The sequence below is a fragment of the Helicoverpa armigera genome, chromosome 20 (assembly GCF_030705265.1).
Source record: "Helicoverpa armigera isolate CAAS_96S chromosome 20, ASM3070526v1, whole genome shotgun sequence".
NCBI classification, from domain to species: Eukaryota; Metazoa; Arthropoda; class Insecta; order Lepidoptera; family Noctuidae; genus Helicoverpa; species Helicoverpa armigera.
In genome coordinates this window covers 6,112,847-6,131,546 of record NC_087139.1, presented here as the reverse complement: position 1 = coordinate 6,131,546, position 18,700 = coordinate 6,112,847, and the positions used below count along the sequence as shown (strand labels likewise).

Genomic DNA, 18,700 nt, shown 5'->3' with positions numbered 1-18,700 from the left:
GTACTATTATTTAATGTACAAAGTGTTTCGGTATGTGTAAGCATTATCTATTCTAATCTTGAAATAAATGTATTTATGTTCTTGTAAATATAATGGGATATACACATGAATACATTACAATCATACTTTGCTTTCTTATCACATACTCTCCATAGTTATGTTGTTTTATATTAGAAGTAACAGAGACATTTAATAAATATGATTGAAGTTTGAATATTTACTGTGCGAGTGTTGTGATGAAATAAAACAATTTTTAAAATTATCAATTATATAATTATACTACACTAATAGATAAACTTGATGGCTTAACAGTTATATAAAGCATTTATGTATCCATACACTTTGTTGTTATAGTTTTCTAAGACAGGCATGCCATCAAAGTAGCGACTTGAGTCATACAGCTTCAGGTCATTCTTGCTGTACCAGACATTCTTGGCGCCTTCAGTACCATCTACATTTAGTGTGTTTAGTTCCAATACACCAAAATGATATTTTTGACCGTCTGTTTGTATACAATTAATGTATATTGGCTCTGGTAGGTCCTTTACATCCTCCTGTGAGAAAAACATAATATATTATTATTTATTAGTAACATGTAAAAATTAAATATTTGGAGAACAAGATGATTAAATTATGTGTTATTCATCTTATAACCCATTTTCTATATTAACCTGACACATTCCCATCAGTGTTAATAAGAGAGGAGCCAAAAATTCTCAATGAATGTAACTTGATAAGAGTGACCATGCTAGAGGAACTGAAAACAGGCTGAGAGAATACGTTTCTAGCTTCTGCCAGCGATTTCACACGCGTCCTGTCGGAACTACTTAACGCACCTGGATAAAAAGCCTTCAAGCCTTCCTTGATAAATGGGATCAATGAGATCAAAATGTTATTTTCTAATCAGACCATATTAAAGCTTGAAGTTATGGAGATAAGCTATTAAAATTATGTTACTTGGAAACTAGTATGAAGTAAAATAAGAATTTCAACATACCCCATGCAACTGTTTGGCATAAGCACTGGCCACTGTGAATGCATGTGTCAGTGACCGCCCAAGGATCTGCTGCTGAGTGACCGGGGTCTCATAGATGTTGTTCACCTCAGTCTTGTTGTAGTGCAGCCATGTGGTGTGTGGGTGTCGCACCTTCACGCTGGAGCGGATTGCTGGAACAGGATATTGTCAAATGAAAGGTACTTCTATTTTTGAACTAGCATCATAAACACAACAAAGTAGGTAAGTATGTATGCTGTACATTATTATGTGAAGTGACAAGTAATATGGATTTAAACCTGATATGAGGGTTATATATTAGCTCTTGGATTCCAAACTTAAATGATGACAAAATTTCAGTGACTACTATTTATTGGCTAATTTATGAAATTAAATTGTGACAAGAATCTCTAAGTTCTGTTGGTATCTGGTGGAAAGCTAATGATTTGTTGCAACTAAAATTGACAATACTTACGGTACTTGCTCGTCTCATCATAAAAGTGTTCTGGCGGTAAAGTGACAGTATGTTTGACAGGGTACAGATCAGGTATTTCTGTGTATGTAACATCTTGCTCCAAGTCATGCTTCACCGGCTTGTTGCTGGTCACCAGTATGTGAGATACTTCTTGGAACTGAATCAAGTCATCTTCCTTCTCAAATACAGTTTGGCTTACAACATCATTCAGGACATATTTGGAGAGAGAAACTTCACTGTCACTGGTCTTTTCCACAAGCTGGAGTAATCTGTTTGTTAGAATTTGGCTGAAAATGAAAATAGATTAGAAATCAAAATCATATTATATTCAATCTTTTTATAAAAATAGTTTGTTGTTATTTAATAGAAGTATGTTATTACAATTGAAATAAAAAATATATATATTGCAGGAATGATGCGGCGGCAGAGGTGGCGACATACATTTATAAAATGTAAGTAGTTACTTACTTTCGTCTCCTGTCTGTGATACCCAGAATCCTAGGGAAGTTGTAAGCTGGTCTTTCTGGATCCTTGATTTTTGGTAACTTCTTTTGTTCACAGTCAAAAACATTAGCAGATAGAATAGCCTTCTTGATGTTTTCGTGAATAGCTGACGGAGCAGGGACTTGTGCAAGCTCCTCAATCTTAGGGGGTAGTTTGTTTTCTGCTATGATTGTCTTTGTAAGTACCTGGGCTTGAGATATGCCTTCGAGGAGAACGTTTGTACTTTTTAAAGTGTAGCATGGCTGTTCTTTGTAGTCAGGGTGGTTTTTATCCAGTGGAATCTGAGGTTCATATGGTCCCACTATGTTGAGGCTGTAACATAAAAATATGTTTGTTTACTGGCGAGCCGTTCGCCAGATAACTAATAAACCGATATATTATGTTGATTTGTAACTTACCGCTCTCGTGCTTCAGGTTTTTCCTTGACAAATTCGAGAGCATCCTCAACTTTAATGCCTTTGGCTTTTAACTGTTCTTCGACGCCAGTATCAATAGGTACTCGCTTTCCTTGGACTATCCAATGCTTCTTGAACATAAAACCAATGTGTTGTCGATTCAACACTGGAGACAGTCGCATTTTAGATAACTTTTAGTGATTTTTTTGGAAAAATAATAAAGTTAACCTGCTAGAGCTAGATAACCTAACCTACAATTTACTGACTGACAGTGACACTGTCAGCGAACCTGATAACCGATGTCAGATTATTGACGCCAAGTATTTTGCGACCGTTTGTCCGACTTAAAACATTTTTCATCGCGTAATATTAGAACTATTTGCACCAATCAAAATCCAAGTATTCTCTTGTGAAGCCCGGTTTTGTTTATGAATATCAGATAGTAAATTTTTCGTAGCTGGCCTGCGACATTTCATACCAGCTGCATGCAAGTTTGTAATGTCACATCATGTTTAGTCGTCGTGGAACGGGTACTGAGGAAATACTCAGACATATGCGTAGAAACTATATCACGGTGCCACTCATTGGCATCTCTGTATGCATATCCAGCCTTCGGTCCCGGTCGGCGAGAATCAGTTCTTCCCGTATCTACAATAATTAAATATTTCATAAGAGAATACATAAGAGAGTTCATAAATAAGAGGAGCACATAAGAGAGCACATAAGAGTACATAAGTGAGTAAATAAGAGGAGTACGTAAGAAAGTAGATACTATATGGCCTGATAACATCTATAAAAGATGACTAAAGCTGCATCCGTTTCAGGTGGTTTGGCTTTGGCACTTGCGCTGATGGCTAACAAGGCCTATACGGGAGCGACATCGCCGGTCGCAACGTCCGCAGACAAATTGAGTTCCTGGTGATGTTGGAGGCTGTGCCATTCGTTGGTGACGTAGATCGCGTTTTTTGGAGAGCAGATCGAACCAGGCACTGTCATGCGCGACCACGACGATGGAAACTCGTACTGATGTAAAGTAAACTGGACTTGAATTGAGAAGAGCAGTACTAAATGAATCTTTAGTTAGAAAATACGAAAAAAAAATAGTATCTGTATAAAAATGGCTTTAAATATCGTTACAGAAGCGTTTTTAGGCATTTTCAGATTGGTTTTTCTCCAAAACTAGACGTGCTAGAGCAGTCCTGTGTTCTAGACTTCGATTCTGTGATAGATAATCTGCAAAATGTATATGTTTCACCTTGGATACAATAAAAAAGTAAAATTTTGTTGACTAGTGATTATTGAATGACAGAAAAGTTATCCTTTTCTGTCATTTATTAAACAACATTTATTCAAAATAAAAAATTGCCGAATGACACATACGCTTTAATCGTAATTGAGTCGTGATTGGATCTCAGTCGAATGTGAATCGTCTGTCGTTTAAGTAAAATTAAGAGAATCGGGCCCCAGGAGGATTTGAGAAAATTCCTAGTTATTATACCTCCGTGGAAAATTCTGACACTCAAGTTTGTTAAATAATTAAACCTGCAGCTCTTTGGATAAGAAACTGTCATGTCAAGGCTTTGGTCTTCTTTTTATTCGGATGTGGATGAGGGTAGTCTAAAAGGCGTATAAATACCTAGTTTGTTCGCAAGCATACGTGATTCTTATCTGGAAGACTAGGTTGATATGTATCTGCTTACAAGACAGATTTTTCGCTTTGTAGACACAGGGATTTTTAGGAAACATGTTTAAAATCAAGATCTATAGATCACCTAAACATGCTTCCAATAGGTTGGAATAGAAAAGAAAAAAAATAGTTTATAATTTCGTAAATATATATATTTAATTTTATATCTTCCATCAATACATACAACGACACTTATACATTCAAAAATTTGGCCGTAACTACTATAGGTCTCACTTACAATGGCTTCGCTTACAAGTAAACGTGTAAAGATATCTATTAGCACATAAAACGGGAGCAAAGTACAATACATTCAATAGTGGGCTTTATTATATCGTCAACAGTAAAAGAGTACCTATGTGAATCGGAGTCAGACCTATCAATTTGTTAATACGGGGAAGACATCGTTTTACAATTCTGTTATATTAAAAAATCGAGCGAACAGCACCGTGTGAAAGTACCAAGAGAAAAGGTTCACAAATCTAACCTACCAACCACATTGCACGAAACGAAAATCAAGTATCATATTGATGGAGGAGAGATATTTTACAAAATAAAACTTATCGACATATCTTCGGTGTACGCTAGGAGCTATAAAAATTGAAAATAATACAACTAATTTAATTTCATAACTAGTAAGACAATCCCTTACCACGAGATCAGCGACAAGTTGACGTCACCCGGTGTTGCAGCGTTCACGTTATATTGGATACTCAAGATTATTACGTACAGTGTACAGTGGAGCTTCATGTATAAGTAGTGTATTGCATGAATTGTAATGATGTCACTTTTGGAAAACACTGGTTTATTAAAACAAGTTAAATCATCATAATCACTTCAAACAAGACATATGAGAAGTCCCTTTGGTAATTTTGTCATATCTTTACCAAATTGGTGGGAATTTAGGTTTAATAATCTTTGGACTAAAATCTCTGAATACAAAAATCGTTTTATGTCCGTCCTCATTCTGACTACTCATTATTTTAATCGCATATTGCAACAATTTGCGAATTAAACATACAACACTTAACAACTACTATAATATAATACCTAATTATTTTATAAAGTAACAAAATTAACTTATATTTACAGTTATCATTAAAATTATAGTAAAATTTTACTATTTTAGCACTAAGTTTTGATTATCTCGCTGAATTGTGTTCCTGTGTTGTAGGAATTTAAATAAATTGATTTATCGCAAAGTTTGTAGACGCCTATCACATTGACTTGATATAGAAGACAATAATATAAAGTGGTGCTCCGTAATACTGCACTGAGTACAAACTGCGTGCTACGTGCGTCCAATACAATCAAAACGAATATTTGCGAACCCAAAATGAAACAACAAGTTTTCAATAAGGCACCATTGGTTACGTGGGTACATAGTGTATGAATGTAAAATATAGGGTGAACAATAAAATAGGACCTTTCGGTATTAGCCTTCATTAGTTGGTTAATATTAGTTCCACTGGTGGCTGCGTATGAGATCAAATCCATTTTAATATTATGAAATTCTAAAAATGAATATATAATCTTAATGATTGTTATAGGCACTGGGCCTACTGTTAGCGATTAGCTTTTGAAAAACACTTAGGTAAGTCTGGGGTAGGGACACCAGATCTCTCTTGAGTCATTTCGTACGAGATACGTCGTACGTGACCGTTTGTAGGCTGCTATAGATGTGTAGCTAATAGTACGTTGGGTTGGAGGTGTTCTGCGAAGGGGAGCGATGTGGAGGGGCAGGCGGCGCGTGCGCAGGGCTGGCTCAGTCCTCGTCTTTCTTCTCCATTTTGGGTTCGTACATTGCGTGCAGTTGCTCAGGCGATATACTGTAAAAAAAAAGGTTTTTATTAGAATGTTTCTCGTTATTTATTTTTATTTACCTATGTTTAAAATCCCTATAATTAAAGCTAGAAATTCAAACAAAATCTTTCCTCACTGACTCAGTTCAAAAGTTACAAAGATGAATATGTTGTGATATCCTGACACAAAACGTTCATTAGTCAGTTAGACGTCCATTTCTCATTCACTCTACATCCACACATCTAGTCCAATCCATTTCCTTTGCCAAAGCCTCTTTACAAAGCTCAAGTACCGGACTACAAAACCACCGGAATGCTATAACTGAAAAAGTTCACTAGCTATCGAGTAGTCGAGACATCTAGTGCAGGAAGCGGCAAGCGTTGTATATCCAGTATGTAGCTTAGGTAAGTACCAAAGTATAAGCATATCCTTTATGAATCTATCTCAGCGACAACAAGGCTGGTGCAATTCACCTCACACACATCTCTCTCACTCGTTCCTCTTCCAGTTCATTCATTCAGTGTATAAGTGCAATTTACCCTAACAAGCTCTGCAGGTCGCACACGAAGCGGTACACGTAGCGCTTGCCAGCCGTCTTGTGGATGATGTTCTTGTCATAGTAGTAGCGGAGACCGCGGGACAACTTCTCGTAGTTCATCTTCGGCTTGTTCTTGCGGATGCCCCAGCGTCTAGCCACCTGGAATGGAAGGAACTGTTAGTATTTCGTTACATAACAACCAAAAAGTTACATTCAATCCCCCAAAGCCCGCAATCTATCATCAGATCAGTTCGTCAGTATCATATTATTTTTGTATATGGAACTGAACTATGGTATCAAGTAGGTAAGTAACACTATGGTCCAATCGCCTTTGCAATAATTAATGCCTTGTAAGTAGGTATATATTTTATCTGTTGGCATTGTTGCATCGGGGAGTCCCCATTTTATATGTCGTAAAGTCCATATTGGATAAGTTTGATAGGTATTGTTTTTGTTATAGGCACTAATGCAATTTGCAACTACATTTGCTAATGACCATATCGAGGTATATAAGGAAACGGATAGCTTACCTCATCAGGGTCAGTGAGTTTGAACTCCCATCCGTCGCCAGTCCACGAGATAAAGCCCTGGCAGCTCTTGTCGGTCAGCAGCTCCAGCAAGAACTGCCACAGTTGTATCGGCCCTGATCCTGCAAGCGTGCCACACAGTTGCTTTACGAAATACGACAACATAGGACTATGGTTGAGGCTTTAGTCAAGTTCTTTTTATGTTTCAGACAAAAAAATAAATGCTTTATTGACGCAAATCCTTACAAAATGCTTAATATCTAGCAGGTTTACAGTTTAATGAAGGCATACAAATGTTGAGACCCTGGCCCCTAAACTAGGAATGCCTGTGGCTTAGGAGCCAGTTTTCTACTATCACTTGGACACTATGAAAAGCTACGTTATTCCCTCCGAAACATTTTAGGGGCAGACAGAATTTGTCCTTAGATAGTTTTAGCAGATTTTCTTATAAGGTTCTACATACCGGTGAAGCAGGGACCAGTGGCTGGGTATGCGAGCTTGTCCTGCGGGATGAGCGCGTGCTGGTCAGCTGGCCACTCGTTCCACTCTGCGCAAGCGCCACCATATTCCTGCCCGTAGCTTTCGCCGTAACCCTCGCCTCCGTACCGGCCGCCTCCGCCTAGACAAGAAGAAAAAACATTGGATAAGTCAAGAAGTATGAAAAATCGAAAAATCGAGGGATGTGAAGATGGGGAGGCCTTTGCCCGGCAGTGGGACAGTTCAGGTTAGGACAAAATAAGTAAAGAGTTTTGATGATGGTTAAGTTAAAAAATGAATACGCCTGCAAGAGATTTGGTATTCAATTAAAACGACTCTGGTTAACCATATTGCTTGAAAGTTTCCCGATAGACACATAATTGATTTGACAAAAACCAGATATAAATGGAACCGCTCGACTAACACCAATTAGTGCACTCCAGTGGCGATGACAAGTAAGAATACGCGTAATATGATCGTCTCTAAATAATAACCACATGAAAGGTTCAATTCAGTTAACGACGTGGTTGAAACTGTACACCGTATCAATTAAAGTGACCATGTCACTTGTGTTCTGATCTTTACTAATGAGAATGCTTATGTTTGTTTTAAATTAAAATTGCGTTGTTTGAAAAAAAAAACTAATCTAAAGTAATAGTTAAGATAGCAATTTTGCATAAGTGATCCGTTTTAGCGTGAATCTTCCAAAACTGTATGGGTTTTAGCCTTCAACAGTTGAATACAATGGAAGAAGTTACATAGGGCTTTATTTGTATCAAGACCAGCAACGTCTTCATTTAGCCATGAACACAAAGGATTGAAGGGTATCTTATTGCTGCTGATGGAAGCAGAATATTAAAGGCATAACGTACCTCTCGGATAAGGCTTGGTGTAGGCGTGAGGCTGGTACTTAGGCTCGTGTGTGAGCAGGGGTTGCGAGTGCGCATGCGCGTGGTGGTAGTACTCGTCGATGTAGGGCTGCGCGGGCGGCGCGGGGGGGCCGGGCGGGTACTCCGGCGGGTAGTACTCGTCGAGGGGGGAGGCTGCCGTCGGCGCCGGAGCACCGCCGCCGCTCGCTTCTGAGTAGCCGTAGGCGTTCGTCTCGCGAGGTCCGCCGGTCGTGTAGCCACCTGTAACAAATGACAATCAGGTCTTAGTATACGATACTGAATCTAGAACTCTTTAGGAAAGACAGATGTCTGTTCTGTGGCTTGTCAAGCCTTCGGTTGTTCGGGATCTGCCCTAATCATTCACAATTAACGCAGTAGCTTATCGACGTGCCATATAATTTTCACATGGAGACAGTAAGGTAGATGGGGAGAATATGTAGGTACATACTGACTCTGATATCTCAGTCAGACAAAATTTCCATTAAAAAAAAATCAGTACGGCATGCATATCGAGGCGTGTTGGCGGGCGCGGGGTACCGAAGCGCGTCCGTCGCGGTTCACGGCTCGCCCTTTGTTCTGCGCGTGCGCCGACGGACCCACACACCCCCCCTCCCGCCCGCGCACGCCGCTCGCCTCTCCCCGACACCCTCACGCCACGTAGTCACGATATAACACGGCCGATCGAATTGAGGTTTGATTTAATTTGCGAATGCTCTGTAATTGGGCTAGGAAACTGATATGGATGTGGTGGCTCTCAAAATGTAAAGAAGTCTTCGATATTGGTTACTCAAGAAGAATTTCCAGCGCTTCACAAAGTATCTTTACTGCCTTCAAACGAATTCATTTTGTTACAATGGATCGGGGAGCTAGTTGAAGTCCTAGTTGTTTGGTTTTATAAGTTTAGCCACTAGGTATTCTTTTCTTTCATAAACTAAGACCTTACAATACGCAAAGATACAAACATGTACCTAAGTATATACATCTATTATGTCATTAATTTCACGCAAAACTAACAAAGTAAAAAATCACCGTGGCACGATTGATCAATTTAACAATAGCATAACGTTGTGCATGTGTGCGTGCGTGTTTTGTATGTGTGTGTATCACGCGGGGTCAGTAGTCGACCATTGTCTGTCGTTTGTCCGTCGATGTATCAGATACATCTCCTCTCGTATCGTGGATGTTAAGTGGGATCATTGATGCTGTAATAGTCATATCACTTGTAGTTGATCGATTGAGTCAATGATCAATAGAGTCACAGTCAGTTATGTTAATCCAATCTTTATCGTATAAGTAAGTACCCTACTTACATACTTCTGTTATAGAAAGTCCAGCAATTTTTCGTAAATTTCATATAGCTACTTAACAAAATTTCATCATTTTACAGGCAGTCTGATTAAGCCAATTCTGGATTAAAATAAACTGCATCAAAGTACATATTTAATCTAAACACACAAGGAAAATCAACCTGGCTACCATTCATAAACACACGTAAATATATACATAATTAAAATAAATAACACACATTTGAATGTAATTCAGTAAAGCTGTGAATGGGTTGTTCCCGTGAACACTGACTTCTAATGGAGTCGATATGGTCAGTGGCCAGTGACTCTATATAGCCGTGACCATGTCACTCGTACAATTTAAGCTTTATTGTAAGTACGTAACTATGTGGGTACCGAGTATTAACAATGGGTACTGAAAATGTGCTGGAATTTGCGCAGATAGGAACGTTTGCAAATGGTGGTCGAATACCAGTGGCCTTTGTTTAAAATTGAGGTGTTAAAAGAAAGAGTCCATGATAATAATCTCGATTTATTTGACTAGCTAAGTAGACATGTTTGTTTAATGTACCTATGTGTGTCTGGAGTATCTGCACCAACTCCAATCTCTTAGGAGAAGAGCTTAAGCGCATCAACAATTAACTATTATTATCATCAACTATCAAAAAGTTACTAAGGTATTAATTGTATTGTATAAGTTTTCGAGTATTAAAACCTTAAGAAGCACCTAATACTAATTCAAACCTTTCATACCCAAAACAACGAATAGTTTATTTTTAAAGTAGGTACGGGTGCGAGTGTCAACTGAAACTCGAAATAGTTCGTTTTTTAAGGAAACAAATGAACCATCAGTTAAAACACCGTGTAAACAAATCACGCCATGTCACTTTGGACAAATACAAGAATTTTAATGAAGACGTTGTTGTAAGGAACGAAACTATAAATTATCGCGCGGCGGGAATAAGGAAATAGCCCTCTTGGGAACGACCTGTGACCTTCACAGAGTCGTTTTAGATTTTTGTACATTTTAGTACAGTGTAATTTGTTTTTCTATTTTAATGGTTTGTTAACTGTAATTAAGTAGATATGTAAAGTTAAAATATATTTTTGGAAAAATAAAAATACAAAAATAGTTTGATCTAGTATTTACCTAGCTAAAATTATTTAAATTGCCAATGACGTTAAAATATAAATCCTCAATTTTTATTTCTTCTTATCTGGACACCTGCTTTATGTTACAATTTTAATTGAACATTTTATTATCTATATCCGTTAGTTATAGCATCCGTTTTGATTTTCAAAACACATAATTTTAAAATAATACCTATGCAATAGATATGTAAAGTTTTATGTGGATACCTAAATAAAATCTAGAAACGAGTCGAGACACTGGTCTATTTATATTCGCATAAAAGTGTATGTAAGAAAAGTGCGTCAGTCACAGCATCACAGTCCAGCGAGATCGTAGTGGGGCGTGGAGAGGGGGCGGGGGCGGGGGCGGGGCGAGCCAATCGAGCGCGGCCACGCCCCGCGCGCCAACGCTCGGGTCGAAAGGTCGCCGCTCCACTGCGCCATTGGCGCGCCTCTGATTCATTTCGAATAGAAACAAAATGCTACATCTATGAGTAGAACTTGATAATTGAACTGTTCACGTGTTTTGCTTTGCTCATTGAGTTCTAGTGTTGTATTAACATATTTATCTTACATTTATGGCTTTATTCTTTATGGACTGAAGAAATCATTAATGTAGACATATCTACGCTTGTCTAAACATGCTCACATCCTTGCATATGTTTTCAAGTGTTTTTACATGATAGGTCACGAGCTAGGACATTGTTAGCTAGCATACCGACTTATTTATAGTTAAAGCGATATAATTAAAAGGAAAACCTCATTAATTCTCCTGTAGACCTTAGGTACATAGGTAGTTTGTTTACCAAGTTAATACCTAAGTAGATTAGTACCTACAAATAAACCTTTAGCCAACCTAACAAGGATATGATTAATAAACTTTCAGCTTACATTTAAGTCCCTACTTATCTTCTTACTCTCAAAACTTTTTCAGCCTAAAGTCTAATAGTCTAGTTGAAATGTAAGAAAGTACGGACAAATGATTCAATTGCTGACTTCAGAGCGGCAAACTTATTTGACGAGAGCTTCATAGAGGTATAAGACAGGAAGGAAACATTCTGGAAACCTAATAAATTAAGTATGTTATGTAAGCTACGTCGATAACCCAGAAAGATAAATATCCAGACACGTTGAGTTCCTAGAGGAAAAACCCGATAACTAACACTTCCAGGCATCATTATAGACATTCAGCCAATAAGGAGATCTGTGACGCAGAGACCACCAAAATAATAGCTACGAGTAGCTACCAGGAAAAATATATTCGCTATCAAGGAACACCTAACCTACGTCATATACTAGGTAAGTAGTCAGATATAATAAGGCAATTTTCCAATCTAAGTCTACTAATAGATATTATAACCGTTAAGAGTTTGTTTGTTTGAAGAGGTTTCGCAGAAACTTTTTGGAACATTTAAGGCTATTATATTTAGGTAAAGGTCCTTTGGTGAAAAATCTGTGGAAAGCTTATGTCGAAAAATAATAATAAAAAATTAAGTATTAAATTCGGTGGGTACACTTAATTTAATTGGAAACCTATACGTAATTCAATTGGGTTTCTGCTCAATTATATTTTGTCTTGAAATGTTCTACTTTCAGGGAGTGACTCCCGGCCTTCACAAGCAGGTACTCGGCTAACACGTTTTCATAATTATGTTTTTAATTGAGGAGAAAGTGTTTGTCGTGTCGTGCAAGAGCTTCGAAGATAACAATCAGATAAATTAAAGCGACAATTAATTTTGAAAGGGCCACTGTTTTTAATTTTAAGTCTTTAAGTCCAAATATCAAAGAGTTAAGTTCATCAAGTATGACGACTAAGGTATTCTATGTAAAGTAATATTCCTAATACTTCAGCGATTAGCAAGTCGTTCATGCGACAGTAACCTTAGACCTTACGGCAGCTGCGACACGACTTGTCGCACGTTTTTTTCTTGTTATCTGCGACGAAATTCGAGCCGCGAAAACTTGAGGCGCGTTTTTTTTTGTCCTGGCGAGCACGCGCTAAGCTGCCATATGGTGGCCCGACAGCCGAGCTATAACGATGTTTTGTAACCATATTTCGAAAGTTCATAACAGGCCTTTATTCTTATTAGAACATGCGAAATTGTTTTTTTTTATTTAGCTCTGTAAACACTGAACAATTCAGCTTCGATTATATAACCCGGGACTCAAGTGAACTACATTCGAATGTATTTTATAATCGCGCGGAGACTCATATCGCGCCAATTCCCATTTGGGAACGGAAGTCGAAATATGAATTTTTAAAATTAGAATCAAATGCGGTGCGTGTGCGCAGGTGAGCGGTGACAAGTCCCAGTCGACACGACGCCCGCCCGATGTTTTGACATAATTTGGCCTCATTAATTAATTAAAAATGTAAATAGACACAATTAAGGATCGCTGCGTCACTATTTAGCTATGATAAAGCTTTTACAAATAGATTATCTTAATAGACATTTTGTGCAGTCCAATTTAGTGTTTCTTACATATTAGAATACCTAACTTGTTTTAAAAATTAGCTAATATTTTTGTGGTATTCACATAATTCCAGTTTTATATATATACATCATTAGTTTTATCGTGAGTTTTTTCTAACAATAATAAACTTAGATGACAGGTGCACATTTGTAAATGAAAATAATTTGTCAAATGAAGGATAGCTTGGAAAAATTGTGAAAACAAAATAATAATAGTGAGAATACTACATTATTCTCGGATAAGAGGAAATCGCTGTCAACGAGTAGTGTTTAAATCAAATTCAAAATTGGAACATCTTTCGGCAGGAAGTACGAAATATTTTAAAGTCGCGACGTGTGAGCAATGATGTCGCGAACGAGATGTCCATTGTATCTAATAATTGTGTTATACTAAATAAAATAATAGCTGTGTAAATAAAAGCAGAGCGTTATTTCAACCCAATAATAAACACTAAGGAGTTTTATGTTTTCGTGGAAAAGATCAGAAAAAGAAAACTGAATACGTATCTAGTTACCAAGATTATGAAAGCAGGTAGGTTCTCAGAGGGAGTTCTAGTATCAAAATGTTAACATTATATAAAAAGCGAGTAATACATAAAAGCCCGCAAATGTGAGACGGTATAATAGCACATGACCTCAACTTGTGTTTAAAAATAAAGAGTCGCAATCGGTTTTCCTGCGAGCGACCGACGCGAAATCGACTAACACCAGATACACCGATATTTATTACCAATAAAATAGCGTGTAGCGAGCCGATAATAATTACAACACACACTTTTTTACTTTCCTATTTATACATCGATTTTAAACAAAAAATATCAGAATTTAGTTTTTAGACACAAAAATAATTTGGGTCTTACAATACCTAATATCCGGCGGAATATAGTTTTTTTTTTAATTTATAATCTGTCGCGGCAGATGGCGACGCTGATTTTGACACAATTATAAAAGCGATCGTTATTAATCAAAGGAGTATACATTAAAATTGGGTGGATGACTAGGTCAAAAATAAATTACGTTGTCATATTCATTTAGTGAAGCATCTAAAAATAATGTCACTTCCATTTATCGTTTTGATGGAATAATTGATTAAATTTTTTTATTGATAATATAAGCTAAATAAGAATCCAGTTTGATTGAAAAATCTGTGACGTCATAAGTTGCGCTTACATACATATTGCAAAGAAAGTGACAGTTTTTGACAGTTAAATAAAAGTAATGAATTTGACTCGTTGGAAACTACCGTATTCCGTGTTCGTAGACATAAAAATATAATTGATTGACTAATGGGTGCACATGCCGATTGTTTTAAGGCTCGTAAACGATTCTTGGGAATCCGATAGTGGTTCAATAAAACCTTCGCAGCGCTCGGCAAATCGTTCTGCTATTACATTGTCTAGACTTAATAAAACATAGAGTTAACAAGCGATACAACTGACATGATGAAAATCTGTGTTGGCGATGTTAGAGCAGAAAGGATGTTGTCTATGAATTGGATATCGTTATTTGCGCGTTTTATTTAATTTGAATTATGTAAGATTAAATATGATGCAAGTGGTTTATTTCAGAAAGCATCAGATTTAAGACAGATTAACACTTCAGATTTTCTAACAATGATATATGACTCTATTTAGTCTATAGGTACCTACCTTCAGATATTTTAAATGAGTCTGACATTCAAATATCACAGCCATGTCATACCAAGTGCTAATATTAAAAATGTCAAATCGCGTGCACTATGCCTTGTCTACGTCGTCAGTAGTCGGTATGCGTGGCAGGTGCGCGGCCACCTGCGCACGCGCCGGCAGTCGTTACAAAAACCGAGCCACGAGGGGGGGTTGCACCACGTAAACACTGGCCGTCATACTTAGAACATAGCTGACATAAGGGAAGCCATTAAACCTGCCTCGCAGTATTAATAATATACGTTAAAAAGCCGATTTAGTTGAGCCGGCATTTGGAGGAAATAAATATCGAATTACATTTTCTGAGTAATATGGATTTTTTTGCGGCGATGCAATTTGCTGGCACCTATACTTACATAGATATAGCTTAAAACGAACAGTATTGATTTGTAAGAAGTAACAGCTATATCAAAACTGTCAACCTGCAGTTTTATGCCACTATATCACAATTGAAGATTTTCATTTCCACAAAACTTCACCAAATCTTAAATCCATTGAAAACAAATCGAAACTCTAAGTATTGGATTTAAAGCAAATAATTTGTTGTTCAGATAGTAGTGTGATGGACATAAAACTGCAGGCAGGATGTAGCGGCGCTTCAGACGACGGAAGTGGCGGCGTGGGCGCATCAATGGCGGCGACGTGACCTGCTGCGTGACGTCACACCCATTCAACACACTACTTTTGAAATAAATACGCAATTTATTTTGATTTCTAGATTTCAAGAAATAATTTGGAGCGTGCGAAAACAAATTAATAAAAAAAATTAGATTCTACCAAAAAGTTTAATCATGTACAGGCAGATTACAGAAACGTAGACACAATGGCAACATTCCTGGCTTTTTAATCGGTTTAAAAATCGAATCTGGAATTTGGCGATCGTCAGCTGTTCAAAATAGGTTGTCACTAATGAATGTTCTGAGAAATAAGTTGACTAAAATTAAAAAAAAAACGATTGCAATTTGTTGTCAATGGATTGAATAATAAATTCCTTGTCAGCCTTTTGTATGAAGATGGTAAGGAAGCGGATACGCATATGATGTCATATTCGGATTTCCTTGTTTTGTTAATAGCCAAACATCCCTTGTCCTGAATATTTTATTGAGTTGAATCACTACATTTTATGTGATTAGTTTTTCGTTCCATTCAACATATTAAGTAATTTGAATTTAAAAGCGTGCTCAGTCCCAATGAGCAGACTTCATTTTGGTTTAACGATCTTCAATGAAAGCTTGTACTATTTTTATATTTAATAGATGCTCCATGGATCTACGTCTACCAAATGTGTAGGTACACGCTTATCCTACTCCACATTGAATCCAATTTCTTAGAAAGTGCTGATTAGATTGAAAGCGTTTAAATGTTGGTGTGGATTACGGCGGCCGGGCGGAAGTTACCATATTAATTTATGAATGAACCGAGCTATGTGACGTCACAACTGACGTCATCCGTCATGCACATTGTTCGTGTCGTATTCCGTTCGCGAAATCAAGGATTGAACTAGGAATGAATAAAATTATCCTTAGGACAAAAGAGCTCGTTATACACGATCTGAATATATTATGTTGATTGTTATAAAATATGAATTTTAAAAATCTATTGGTTTTTGTTAAATTGATTTTGCGCCCCATCAATTGTAATTAGGCATCGATATTTCATATTTTGTTGTTTTACATTAAAATGGTGAGCGGTAATGAAGTCGACCGGGTAGTTTTTTCTGTATCTGCTAATGAATAAAGGAGGTTTGTAGGTATTCGTATAGGTTGGTGATAACTTTGGTATCGAGCACATGTTTCTCAGGTCACGGGACAGCTGCGGACGTTAGACAGGTGTTTCTAACGTGACAAGTTGTTTGTCGCCTTGGAACACTACATAGGAACATTATATCTTCTAAGTATAGCTAATCTTCTAAGCTCTAGATATATTCCACTGTTAGATAGTCCTGAAAGATGTAAAATCAATCAAGCGTTACTTAGGCAGCATTTATCCTATTGCAACGTTGTCTGAAATAAGGTTTTATTTAGCTTGGTCATTAATTGGTGTGCCTTTTTTTGACGTTCGTGTTTGGATGGTAAAATATAGATTTATATCTATTTAAGTTGTATATATATATAAGTTTATTTTATTTTCAATTAATGTAAATATTTTGTGAATAAATATCTTTAACAGTTAAACATATACTTTATTAAGTTCATTGAAAGATGTGAAAAAATAGAAGGATATCACAATTAGCAAAACACGTGCAATCGAATTCTTGGTACTAATTAACCGTCGAACATACTTTACGTATAATTATCCTTTTAATGTAAAGATTTTGGTATTGTTTGAATTGCTTAAGACAACTCTCACAGAAATTATAAAAGCTTATGCTAATTAACGTTCAAATGGATTGACAAGGAATCACAAATCCCATCACTGGTATCTTTAACATTAAAGTCCGATTTACGATGGTAAATGGCATTGACCTTCAAACCTTTGTTTTTGAAGATCGACTCACAAATAAGTGCCGTCGGCAGGTTGTATCGTGATTTCGATCACGTCAACTATGAGATTTGCGACGACCTGTAAAAGGAAGGAAGCGATTACTGAAAGGTGAGCGACCTGCACCGTTACCATTATTGCGAATGGTGACCATTTATGTCCGAACACCATTTGTGAGAGCCGTGGTGTCAGTCCACACGCTTCGACAACGATTACATCTGACGCTACACCATGAATATTCATACACCATACGTGTTGTGGATGGGAAAACTACTACCCGATTTTCAATTAACGCTCACCCAAGCCGAATTAAGCTAATTCGACTGTGAAATATATATTTAGCTATAAATTATTGTTATAATTACAACGTTTTCCAACATTAATGGACATGTGATTTCGTGTAATTCATATTTATGAGATCAATAAAAATAATTATAAACTGGATTTTCCTGTATGTGAACCAACAGTATACAGCGGCGTTAGCAAACTTTTATATGTCTCGTAATGTTGAGTTATAATATGTAATATTGGTTTAAGTATGAATTGCGTGGTGCGTGCCGCGCAGGCATTGTGTGCACTTGATCGGGGCGTTAACAATGCTTTCACGTAATCTATGTATGCAAATGTAAGCTATGTGACAATACTGCAAAGCTTTTTTATGCGCGTCACGCGGCGGAAGTGCGCGAGGTGCGCGGGCGCACCCCCGCCCGCCGCCGGATCCGACATGGCGGCGGCGAAAGTGCTTCCGCTCCCAACTTGAGAGTTCTCAATGAAGCTTTGCTTATTTATAACGTAAATGTGTTTATGATTTAAATAAACGTTACGCTCCTATAAAGATGAGGTTTGTCAGCGCTCGTTTACTGAGCTCATTTCCCGTCTCTATGGATGACTGTGTTTACTAAATGAGTTTTGTCAATCAAAATAATGAAATGAAATAGAAATAAAAAAAATATAAAAATTTTGTCGTGTAAATTAAACAGCAGTACGCTGCTGTAACAATACAAACATAACTTAGTAATCATTTCAATAAAATACCTACATTACGCAATCTTTGCATTATTTACCACATTTATTTACATGTTCATTATATTTAATAATAATTGCTTAAACCGCAGAGGTTGCTACTTCGTACTATGTAGTTTTAATTGTGTGGTAAATACATATGAGTTTTTATTTAAGAATACATTCATTTATTTAATAAAAATAGGTAAGAACTATCAGAAATATTATATTAAAATAATCTAGGCAGAAGCAAATGGTGAATATTTAAAATCAAATTCTTGTGAAAAGAAAAATAGTAAATATCCTAAATCCTAGATGAAAAATTTAAGTTCTATCAAAATACAATTACAAACC

The 18,700-nt window shown here is 36.9% G+C and overlaps 2 protein-coding genes across 7 annotated transcripts in view; both read right to left on the bottom strand.

Moving 5' to 3' along the window:
- Positions 1–250: 250 nt before the first annotated feature.
- Positions 251–2,631, bottom strand: Mrpl37 (mitochondrial ribosomal protein L37). Its single transcript, XM_021330761.3, has 5 exons — positions 2,372–2,631; positions 1,938–2,285; positions 1,470–1,756; positions 998–1,167; positions 251–554 (listed from the first exon to the last, which is right to left on the bottom strand). The coding sequence occupies exons 1-5, from the start codon at positions 2,548–2,550 to the stop codon at positions 306–308; spliced, it is 1,233 nt and encodes a 410-aa protein (XP_021186436.2). The 5' UTR covers positions 2,551–2,631; the 3' UTR covers positions 251–305.
- A 1,554-nt stretch (positions 2,632–4,185) lies between these two features.
- LOC110373496 (ETS-like protein pointed) overlaps positions 4,186–18,700 on the bottom strand; it is a 122,960-nt gene continuing 108,445 nt past the window's right edge. For 4 of the 6 annotated variants that reach the window (XM_021330775.3, XM_021330777.3, XM_021330781.3 and 1 more), the window contains 5 exons: positions 8,270–8,527; positions 7,384–7,539; positions 6,924–7,042; positions 6,395–6,552; positions 4,186–5,881 (listed from right to left, as the gene is read on the bottom strand). In XM_021330775.3, coding sequence (XP_021186450.1) covers positions 5,818–5,881; positions 6,395–6,552; positions 6,924–7,042; positions 7,384–7,539; positions 8,270–8,527 — 755 coding nt within the window. In that variant the 3' untranslated portion in view covers positions 4,186–5,817. The remainder of the gene's footprint in view (positions 5,882–6,394; positions 6,553–6,923; positions 7,043–7,383; positions 7,540–8,269; positions 8,528–18,700) is intronic. The other 2 variants (XM_021330779.3, XM_021330778.3) reach the window with 2 other exon arrangements.